Source organism: Citrus sinensis, chromosome 8, assembly GCF_022201045.2.
Source record: "Citrus sinensis cultivar Valencia sweet orange chromosome 8, DVS_A1.0, whole genome shotgun sequence".
NCBI lineage: Eukaryota > Viridiplantae > Streptophyta > Magnoliopsida > Sapindales > Rutaceae > Citrus > Citrus sinensis.
Window position 1 is genome coordinate 22,869,198 of NC_068563.1, and position 11,220 is coordinate 22,880,417.

Here is an 11,220-nt window from a genome sequence, read left to right on the forward strand (position 1 = left end):
AAGCTCTTATTTGGGGAACTATGTTGTGAAGCCCACAACCTCCAATTGGGAGCTTGACACGTGCACAATCGTGCTTCTTATGGAATGCGACTACGTGCATCTGATTAACACCCTATTTAAAATATAATACACTGACAAAAATTTAGATAACAATATATAACATTGCAACTATATATTCATTGATAATAAATTTATTTGTTTAAATTGGTCTTGTGAAAGACTCGACCAGATTTTATGTGTTGAAAAAAACGTATGATAGTTTTGTTATTAATATAATTGAAAATATATTTTCCAATATAGAAAACTAAGCTATTACTTAATTTGTTCTTAAAAGCTTTTAATAGTAACAAAAATATTCATATAGTGCAACATAAAGAGCAAAAATATGAATACATGCTAAAAGTAGGAAGTTTAAAACTAGATAAAAGATTATTCCAAAAATTGAAAATTAGAACTAACTACACTCACAATTTATTGATCAATGTTTAAAGACTAAATAATTAATAGAAATCATTTCTAGTTTTGAGCACTCGAATGAAATCCACCATTGACATTGTGATAAACAAATAAAGAAAGTGTGTTTTTGATTTAAAGTATTGGAAAGAACCCATAAAAAAAATTTAAGTGAATTTCTTTTGTTTTTTTATTTTTTAATTCATCTTAATAATCTATTGTCTTTTGTTTTTATATAATTTTCTTAATATGTTAATAGTTGATCAAATTATTTAGAATTAAAAATTTAATATAGGGGCAGAATGAATTTTTTAAAATTAATTAGGACATTTTCATAATTTTATAATTCGATTGGGGCACTTTCTTAAATAGAATACTTTTGTTTATGATTATTAAAAAAAGAAAGAAAAGAAATCCAAGCGCAACTTGTCCTATACTGGATGCGTCCCTACATTTTCGTTGTTGTTTGACTTTTTATTTTTTGAAGTCTGTTATACATAGATATTACTGACATTACATCAGACATTACAATTAATATTTACAATCATACTATATAACTGGGACCACCACCATACATTGACACACTGAAGTATATGCCCAGATATTTTAAACCCTCTCTAATATTCGAGGGGTGCCTGCTCCACTCACATTTCGTAAGGGAGAGACTGTCTCCACTCAATTAATTGATAATTGAGGAAGAACTGAAACTAACCTCTATAATGCTCTTATGGAGGCTCGAACTCTAGCACTCAACATTATAAGTGCAATGCTTCTCCCATTGGACAAAAGGCCCATTGGTTCGTTGCTGTTTGACTTAGATTCATGTGTGAAGGCTTTTACTTCACATGTGAAGTACCCAATTTATTTTTTTTTCGAGCAACAGTTGTTCAAAAAAATATTTTCTTTTACTCTTTATTTGCATTTTTATTGCATTTCTTTCCCTACTGCTATGCAGAGTTGCTAACAATTGTAATGGAAATTCTATTATAGAAAGAAAAATTGGTACAACACATCTGAAGTGAAAACCAATAATAACACTCAGTGAAAAGCACATTCAAGAAAAAATAAACAACTAAACTTGCATTATAAAATAGTATGGGTCTTACCTTATCACGCGGTGTGATTTATCGCACTTAATTTATCTTAAAATTCTTTATTAATAGCAAAATATAAAAAATACTTATATGCAGGATGTAATAAAATTAATAATTTTAAGATCAAATAAAAGATTCAAAGAGAAAAATTAGAAATTGGAGTTAGCAATAGATAATTATGACATAACAGTTGAAAATGGAGTCAATGGAACATTTTCATAAATTTAAAATGTATTCGGAGAACTTTGATAAAATCCTAAACTTGAAAAACCTCAAGGATTTTTTTTTTAATCTTTAAAAGTATTTTAGAAGTCAGTTGGAGCCTGTCGGCTGTGCCAGCTGGTGCTATACGGTGGGCTGCAATTTGAATAAATCACATGGGTTGTCTAATCAGTCGGTGCCGGCTTTTGTTTTTGCATTATTAAAACATTTTATATTTTTCTTTGCTTACGGGTTGACGGAGCGCCGACAATTTTACGTCAGTCAACATTCTTTGAGATTCAATCAATTTCATTTAAGGGACCTTGCTACGTTACAGACTCTGTATGTAACGTAGCAAATGAGGAGCATCCACGCGTTGCAGGAGAGAGGAAAAATTGTTGGAATTTAGCTGATACAAGACTAATTTCTATTGAGCTGTTACATACAGAATCTGTAAGGTAGTTTTGTCCTCATTTAAGTATCAGGAAGACCAAAAGAAAGACGAGAATGAAGTATCTGAGAAGACAGGGAAACAAAAAGCCAACAAAAGAGAGAGAAGAGGAACCACTGCTTAAATTGTAGTTTTTTTGTCTTTCTCTAACAATCAATATATATGGGTGGTTAGATTTTGATATTTTTTAATCTAATAGATGAAAATAATTTTAACAAAAAACAAGGTACGGGTGCAATAGTTATTTACAAAAAAATTTATTTTGAATCACATATTACTTATGTTTTCAAATAAGTCCTCATTAATTTTTTATAACTAAATCATTTTGTTAACCATCTCTTTTATATCTCTTTTAAAATTTTTAAAAATTTTTACTATATTTTTATAAATATCTAAATAATTATCATATTTATAAAAATTTATAAATTCTAAATATATATTTACATTTACATTTATAATTTTTTGTCTCTCTTAAGATATAAACTATATTTTTTTTCTTTTATATAATTCAAGATGCTAAATTTAGATAAGAGATATTATATGTGATAAATATATTATGACTCTAATAAATTACTAGAAACATGGTATAATGAATAAATCATTAGAACCTCTAATAATTTCACAAAATATAAAACTAATAAATTTTCACATTCTAGCTATACACAAAGAGGATTTTCGTATGAAAGATTGAAATCCTTTGATTTGATCAATGATTCAGACATGAGGAAAAATAATCAATTAAATTAAATTTCACTATATTTATCAAATAAATTAGGAAACCCAAATTTATCTATAAATGATCTAAAAAACAAATGAAATATTAAATATTAAAATTTTCAATGAAGAAAACATACAACAAATTTTAATAAAGTTAAACAATTAATAAAAGACTTCAACATTAGAGATCATGATACATTAAAGTAAAAAATTATTAATATAATAAATAAAAACTCAACAAATATAAGATTAAACAAGTTGTAGATTCAATTAGATAAAATAGAAACTTGGTACTAAATTTGTTATAAATATAAATAAAAAAACTTCAAAAAAATTTAAACTTATTGACTTTTTTATAATTATATACTTTTTTGAGGATTTAAAAATTGATATTGTTTGTTACAGCTGATGTAAGATAAGCTTTGCCTAGCATTGGACTCCATATATCATAAAATCACATGGGTTATTTAATATTTTTATTTAATTAGTTGATCGTATTATATCACAATAATTTATTTTAAAATCTTTGATATTATCATTATCCGTACCCATACGATTGTAAAATATTTTATACTATTGAAATATCTTGAGGGTTGTGATATTTCCACCCCATAAATTTTATTAACCCACCCTAATTTTAAAAAATTATTAAGACAAGTGCACATTATTTTAAAAAAATTAAAATTAAGAAGAAATTTAAAAATTTAAACAATTAAATCCATATTCATTAATTATTTTTTTAATGAGACTGTTTTTTTATTATATTTGATCAATAAGATTGTTTTAACACAAATTACTATAATTATTCTAACCTCATAAGGTAAAAGTACTAAAAACATCTAAAAATTTACTCTAACTTTAATAAATTTTTATACAATTTTTTTATATTTTAATGATGTATAAGTAGTACTTTTTTCTTATGATTATTAATATTCCACTGAACTAATGAGATGTAATTAGGACGATTGGAGTATTGACAATTATTAAATTTTATATAAAACATAAAGCTAAATGTCTAAACAATTAGTTACAATAATGTATATTTCTTAGGGTAATTTGGTTATTTCATATTATAAGGGTAAATTAGTTAAATCAAACTTATCTTAAAGCAACCTTAAATTGTTAAAAACTGTTAAAAGACAAAGTAAGAAAAAAATATTATGAGAATTACTTTGACTTAAATAAGTTTTTCTGCAAAATTTTTTTATATTTTAATGATATATAAGTAGTACTTTTTTAGTATGATTATTAATATTCCACTAAACTAACGAGATGTAATTAGGATATCTGGAGTATTAAAAATTATTAAATTTTATATAAAACATATTAGATTATAAACCTAAATGGGAGCCTCTATGTTACATTGAATGTACCATACACAACCAACAAGAACCACACAAATTGTGAGACCCATATAATTGTGTGGTTCTTGTTAGTTGTGTATGGTACATTCAATGTAACATAGCAAAATTCTTTATATAAAATTTGTGATGGCATCATTATTTAGGGTTTACCCACGTTACGACGGTTTTGTCTTTCATGGTGCGGCACTGTAAATTTTCAGAAAACCCCTTCCACTCATTTTTATTTAAATTTTTTTCATAAATATTAAGCTAATTTCCACCTGCATCCATAGGTACTTTTCAATGAGCACTTTACACTATTTAATATTATTTTTATTTTATGTTGCACCGGTATCACAATACTCTCTCTTTTCTATTTTGAGATTGAAGAATTGTCATGTTTAATTTAGAACCTTAAACTCTTTTTTTTTAATATTAGGATTTTTTTAAAATCTACTATCAAATTTCGTTTAATACTTTATATTCTTTTTATCATAATTTTTTTTTCATAAATATTATATTTAGTACTTTTCACTTGCATGTATAACAAAATATGTAATCCCAACAACTCTATTACAAAAAATATTATAATTTTTCTTACTCTTATTTTAATCATGTTATTTATTTCCAGTATTATTATTTTAGGGGTGCATTTGGTTCGTCATTATTTGTTGTATTAGGTTGTATTGTATTATTTTCATATAGATTGCATCAAACTATAATTTAGTAAAAAGTCTTATCCATCATAGATAGTAATAAATATTTTTAATAATATAATGTCAGTCCATACCATATAAAAATATTTCAGCACCCATTTGGAGATGATGAATTATTATTTGCAAAGAAAATTAAAGGATTAAATAACATAATAAAAATAAAAGTATGAAAAATTACAATATCTTTTGTAATGGAGTTATTGGGGTTACATAATTTAATGTGAATGTAAGAAAAAATACCACAATATTTATAAAAAATTAAAACAAAAAGAGTGTAAAAGTGTTAAATGAAATTTGATAGTGAATGTATATAAAAAAATTGATATTTAAAATATTTAATTAAAAAGGAGCGTAAGATTTTAAATTAAAGATGCTAATGACTCAATTTGAAAATAGTAAAGAGATAAATAAATACGATATAGTATAAAGTGCTAAGAAAAATGTATCTATGGATGCAGGCAGAAATAAATTTAATACTTTTGAAGCAAATGTAAAATAAAAATAAGTGGAGAGTTTACATAAAAATTTATCACAAAAGACAAAAAAAGTTAAATGGTATCACTGTTGAAGATAACTGGACCCATTGTTTATACAAAATGTTTTTGCTTTATTGAAATATCATGATATTTTTTATCTTGCCAATAATAGAGAGGTCCCCACTATTGTAGACAAATATTAATTACTATAAGGATTTTATTATGTTACATGTAATGTAATATACACAATTCATAAGAATCACGCAATTATATGGGTCTCATAATTTATGTGGTTCTTATGAATTGTGTATGTTACGTTACATATAACATAAGGACTCTCTTATTATAATATTATTATATGCCAGCCAAATATGCCAGCCAAATATGCCAGATATGGAAAGTATTCAATCAATCGCATCAATACACTAGCACTAGACTCCAAATTCAATAAATCACGTAGTTCCATAAAATTGGGCAGCCACTCATTTGATTCCGCAATTAGAAGGATATCTTTCAAAATCATATCCACCATAATTTTTTTTAGGGCATGGCCATGTGCAGCAGATAGATTGAAAATGAATCTTAACTACAAACGTAAGTAATCAATAATAAAAAATTTATTATAACTTTATAAAAAAGTGCTTTATTTTATAATAATTTTAATATAATTAATTTTTTTAAAGTTGTATTTAGCACATTATATTATATTATGTTAGAACTGTATTATAATAATATTGTGTATAATAATATAATTAATTTTATTTTATATTAGTTGTATTTAATATTATATTGTACTATTTTAATTTTATAATTAATTTAAATAATATATTTAGAAAATAATATTTATTATTAGTTATATTAACTTGTAAAATAATAATTAATTTATATATTAATTATTAAAATATAATTAAATAATATATTATTTAGTTATATTTTTAATATAATAAAAATAAAAATTAAAATAATAAATTTATTAATTTGTATCAATAATTATAATGTAAAAATAAAAGAAAATAAAAATTAATATTATAAAAAAATTAAAAATTATATTTATTTATTATTATTTAAAAAAATGCTAATGCATTAGCATGGCCCCTTAATCCATTAAACTTTCATTCCAAACATAGCATACAAATTTTTAAGTAATTCAAAATAACAATAAAAATGGTTAAAGATTTCAGATTCTCTTGTGACTAATTATACCTGATCCTTTTGAGATTATTGGCACGTGGTGATTATCAAATTAAATGGTCATGATTTGTTTGGTAAAATATGTTATTGTTATTTTTGTGAGTTTAAAAAATAGAGTATATGTATTTCGTAAAGTTTATTATTAAATTATTGTTTCATTTTATAACATAATTAATAAAATAGACATAGGTTTAAATTATATTTATTTTTTTGAGAAAAATTTAATAAATTTTCTGGATATATTTTTTCTTTTAATATTGTTATGACCTAAATTTTAAAAATGTGTGATGGTTCATTTAGTGAAATACTTTTAAAAAGCAATCCTACCAATTTTAAAAGTTATTATCAAAATGAAATCTTATGAAATAAGCAGTTTTTTTATTAAAAAAAAATACACTAACAAATCAGAAAAATCTAACTATTTCTTTCTTTCTTTTCATACTTGAAAATAACACTGAAAAAAAAAAAATAACTAAGACATGAATTAACAGGAGACAGGGAAACCAAGAGAGATGTAATAGAGGAAAGGGATGATGGTCCTGAGTGATGGTTGTGCTGGTGGGGTGCAATGTGTCAGAATTCAAGTTCTCTTTTTCTTGTCTTTTTTTTTAAAAAAATAGTTTTCTATCTTATTCAACTTTTTTGTTCAGTTCCACAATGCCTCTCCTTACCTCAAATCAGGAGAGGATATGATTCATTAGTTAATCCCACAGATCACATGTTAGGAAAAAATTAAATTGTTGTTAGACTATAAATAAAATAATCATGGTAAGAATTCTTTCTATTCATATGTATTTATTAGTTGCCGTTATTTATATAAATTTTAATTTAATAATATTCCAAATTTATTTATATGAAATGACAAGGTATAATATGATTCGACCAGTGATTTTAGTAATGTGAATATCATGTAGCTAAGTTGCATTAGCTGTAGGACAAATCTGTGGTACCACTGTTGTATGGTACCACAGATGGATCCAACCATTGGATCTAGTTCACAGTTGTCACTAGAGCTAGATCCAATGGTTGGATCCAGCTGTGGTACCATACAACTGTGGCACCATAGCTGGATCCTTAGCTGTAATTAAAGTCCGAAATCCAACGAATGAGAAACATTGTAAGTACAAAAAAAAAAGTAATTATTAATATAATAATACTACACATCTTAAATTTTTTATCTTAAAAAATTATCCCAAATGATGTGGTATTTATCAATTGGTTGGTGAGATAATACAATTAATTCACTAAGATCCTGTAAAGAATTATCAACCACTCAATTAATACCACATAATTTAGGATAATTTTTTAAAATAAAAAATTTAAGATGTGTAACATTATTGTTACTAATATTATGTTTACTTTAAAATATTTAATGTATTTTTTAATGACATGACAACTTATATGTCAGACAATCACTCATTGACTGAACTTGAAAAAATGATTAAGAATAAAAGTAATTAACGTCATACAGATAACATTAAATAATTGTGATCCGGAGGTCGATTTTTTAGTTCGGTTCAGATTTTTAGTTTCGGTTCTTTTAAGCTAAAAACCAAATGTTAAATGTTGAACCAAACCAAATGGTTCGGTTTAATTTTCGGATCAAAAGTTACAAAACCTAAACTGAACCGCTAATATTGTTTGGATTTCTGTCCTATATAAAATTTTAGTATATCTCAATGTTTAGGAAATGTTTACATAGAGAAATTTTGTTATAGCCTAACGTTTTTTTGTAAATTTTTCAAAAAGGTCTTTGATCGAAAGTCAATAAGGAAAAATTTCATCGAATTCCTAATTTTTTTTGTTAAATTATATTATGGCGTAGAAGTTTATTTCATTTTATTTATGTTGTGGGCGAAAAGTTTTGATATTAAAAACAGTGATGATGATTTTGAAAATTCTTCATTTTAGTCTAAAATTGTTGCAATTTTGTTTTCTTTTTGCGAATACAAATTTGTAAATTATTTTATTTTTATTTTTGTTTATTATACATTGATTATAGTAGATCTTGTGTGCAGATTAAGCTGAATCGAAAAACTAATTTGTTAATATGAACTGTTTAGCAAATTATCATAAAAAAAGAAAATCGAACGGAGCCAAACTATCAGTTCTGGTTCGATTTTTATTTTCCTTGAAGATCGAATGATATTTTTTTTTAACTTTGGACATTTTTATTTTTCTTAAAGATCGAACGGTTTTTTTTTTTAAAAAAAAAACTTTAGACTGAAACTAAACTAAAGTCGAAGGCTTATCCCAAAACAAAATTGAATCGAACTGAACTGAACTGAACCAAATCGATGCCTACCCTAGTTGAGCTATAGCGGTTGGTGTAGCAACAAAGTAATCCCAACTGAGAAATCGTAATATTACTATTTAGATTTTATCCAATTGATGTGAGCGTTATTGAAGTCGCGACATGTGAATTATTAGTATATTTTTTGTTTGAGAATGACGTGTGAATAATTTGATTGTAAAGTGTCGCATTTCTTTACAAAGAACATGAACAGTACAAATCACAGTATAAGTCTATATAATATGTTTCTTGTTAATGGCTAATTCACTGAGCCAAAAAAAAAAACATCATCCACTCTACATATCTACCAAAAGAATGGATCTCATGAATTACTTATCCTTAAAGATATCATACAATTCTCCACCAAAACCAAAGTTCACATATTACAATCACATCAACGAACAAAATATCCCATTCCGTTCTTCTCAAAAGCCAAAAATATGTGCACCCATACAATCTTTAATGGGAACAAATTCATCCTACAACACCAAATCCGCGCCATCATTGTTTACAAACATTATTGATCGTCCTCTTCATCCTTCTGTTGATCCAAAGCATGTCTTCACCGGAAACTTTGCTCCGGTGGACGAGCTTGGCCCGACTGAGTGCCCGGTGGTTGATGGCAAGCTTCCGGACTCTCTAACCGGCACGTACATCCGAAACGGACCAAACCCACAGCACATGCCCCGTGGCCCTCTCCACTTCTTTGAAGGTGATGGCATGCTTCACTCAATGCAATTATCTAAAGGGCGTGCAATTTACAGTAGCCGCTATGTCAAGACTTACAAGTACAAGCTCGAGAGAGATGCCGGTGGCCAAATTTTCCCCAACGTCTTCTCAGGATTTTATGGGCTTGTGGATATGGTTCAATGTGTTGCATCGACAGCAAGAGTGTTGATGGGTCACGTAAATCTCAAGAAAGGATTTGGTTTGGCCAATACAAGTCTTGCTTTCTTTTCGTCTAAGCTTCTTGCTCTTGGTGAGTCCGATTTGCCCTACATTATAAAATGTACTCGAGAAGGCGACATTGAGACTTTAGGGAGATGGGATTTTGATGAAGAATTATTTGCAAGCATGACTGCGCATCCAAAGACAGACATGACCACAAAGGAGACTTTTGCTTTCAAATTTAGCCCCTTTTTTTCCCCTCATCTTACATTCTCCCGTTTTGATGCAAATGGTGTTAAGCAAAAGGATGTGCCTATATTGTCCATAAATCGACCAACTTTCATCCATGATTTTGCTATAACCAAGAGGTTCGCTATTTTCTCAGAGACACAATTAGCCGTTTCAGCAGCAAATGTGATGTTGGGAAAAGGCATGCCGACGGTTTTTGATCCGGAAAAAGTCCCAAGAATTGGGATCATATTGAAGTATGCAACAAGTGATGCCGAGATGAAGTGGTTTAATGTTCCGGGGTTTAATGCAATGCATGTCTTCAATGCTTGGGAAAATGGAGAGGATGAGGTTGTTCTTATTGCGACAAATGCTACATCCATAGAAAATCTTTTTCTCAAAGTAGACATGGTCCATATCTCGTTGGAGAAGGTGAGAATCAACTTGAGAACAGGAAATGTTTCTAGAAATATTTTATCAGCAAGAAATTTGGAGTTGGGATCCATAAATTCTTCCTATATTGGAAAGAAAAATCGCTATGTTTTTGTAGGAGTGGGTAAAGAAATTCCGAAAATGCAAGGAGTTGTGAAGATTGATCTAGAAAAGGAAATTGAAGTCTCAAGAAGATTTTACGGACCCGGTTGCTTTGGAGGGGAGCCATTATTTGTGCCAAGGAATGGGGATCATGTTGATGCTGCTGATGAAGATGATGGATTTGTAGTGACTTATATTCATGATGAGAATTATGGGGAATCAAAATTTCTTGTAATGGATGCCAAATCACCAAATCTAGACATTGTAGCAGCTGTTAAATTGCCTAGGCGGGTTCCATATGGGTTTCATGGCCTATTTGTTCATGAGGAGAATCACTCAAACCAAAAGAGTTTATGAATCTTTCAAATTATGCTCGATTAATTATTTTATCATTATTATTTCAAAGTTTTAATAGACAAATATTCTCACTATTATAATTTTTAATAACTCACGTGTGTGTACACGCGCACTTGTACATACACACACAATATTAAATAATTGAATACATCAATTAATACTTCAACTAAGTATCTAAATTTAATAAATATAACATTATTGGCTTTTTAAGAGGTGTTAGAAAAGTTTGTAAAATAGAAACTCTAGCTTGGGTTCATTGCAGGCTGCAATGGCCTACA

The 11,220-nt window shown here is 27.4% G+C and overlaps 1 protein-coding gene across 1 annotated transcript; it reads left to right on the plus strand.

Annotated features, from left to right (window-relative positions):
- Positions 1–9,183: 9,183 nt before the first annotated feature.
- Positions 9,184–11,016, plus strand: LOC102621234 (probable carotenoid cleavage dioxygenase 4, chloroplastic). Its single transcript, XM_006487759.4, has one exon. The coding sequence runs from the start codon at positions 9,191–9,193 to the stop codon at positions 10,940–10,942; it is 1,752 nt and encodes a 583-aa protein (XP_006487822.2). The 5' UTR covers positions 9,184–9,190; the 3' UTR covers positions 10,943–11,016.
- Positions 11,017–11,220: the final 204 nt, after the last annotated feature.

Excerpts from the sequence above, each read along its gene's own strand:
- LOC102621234 (XM_006487759.4), top strand. The coding sequence starts at position 9,191 with ATGGCTAATTCACTGAGCCAAAAAAAAAAACATCATCCACTCTACATA.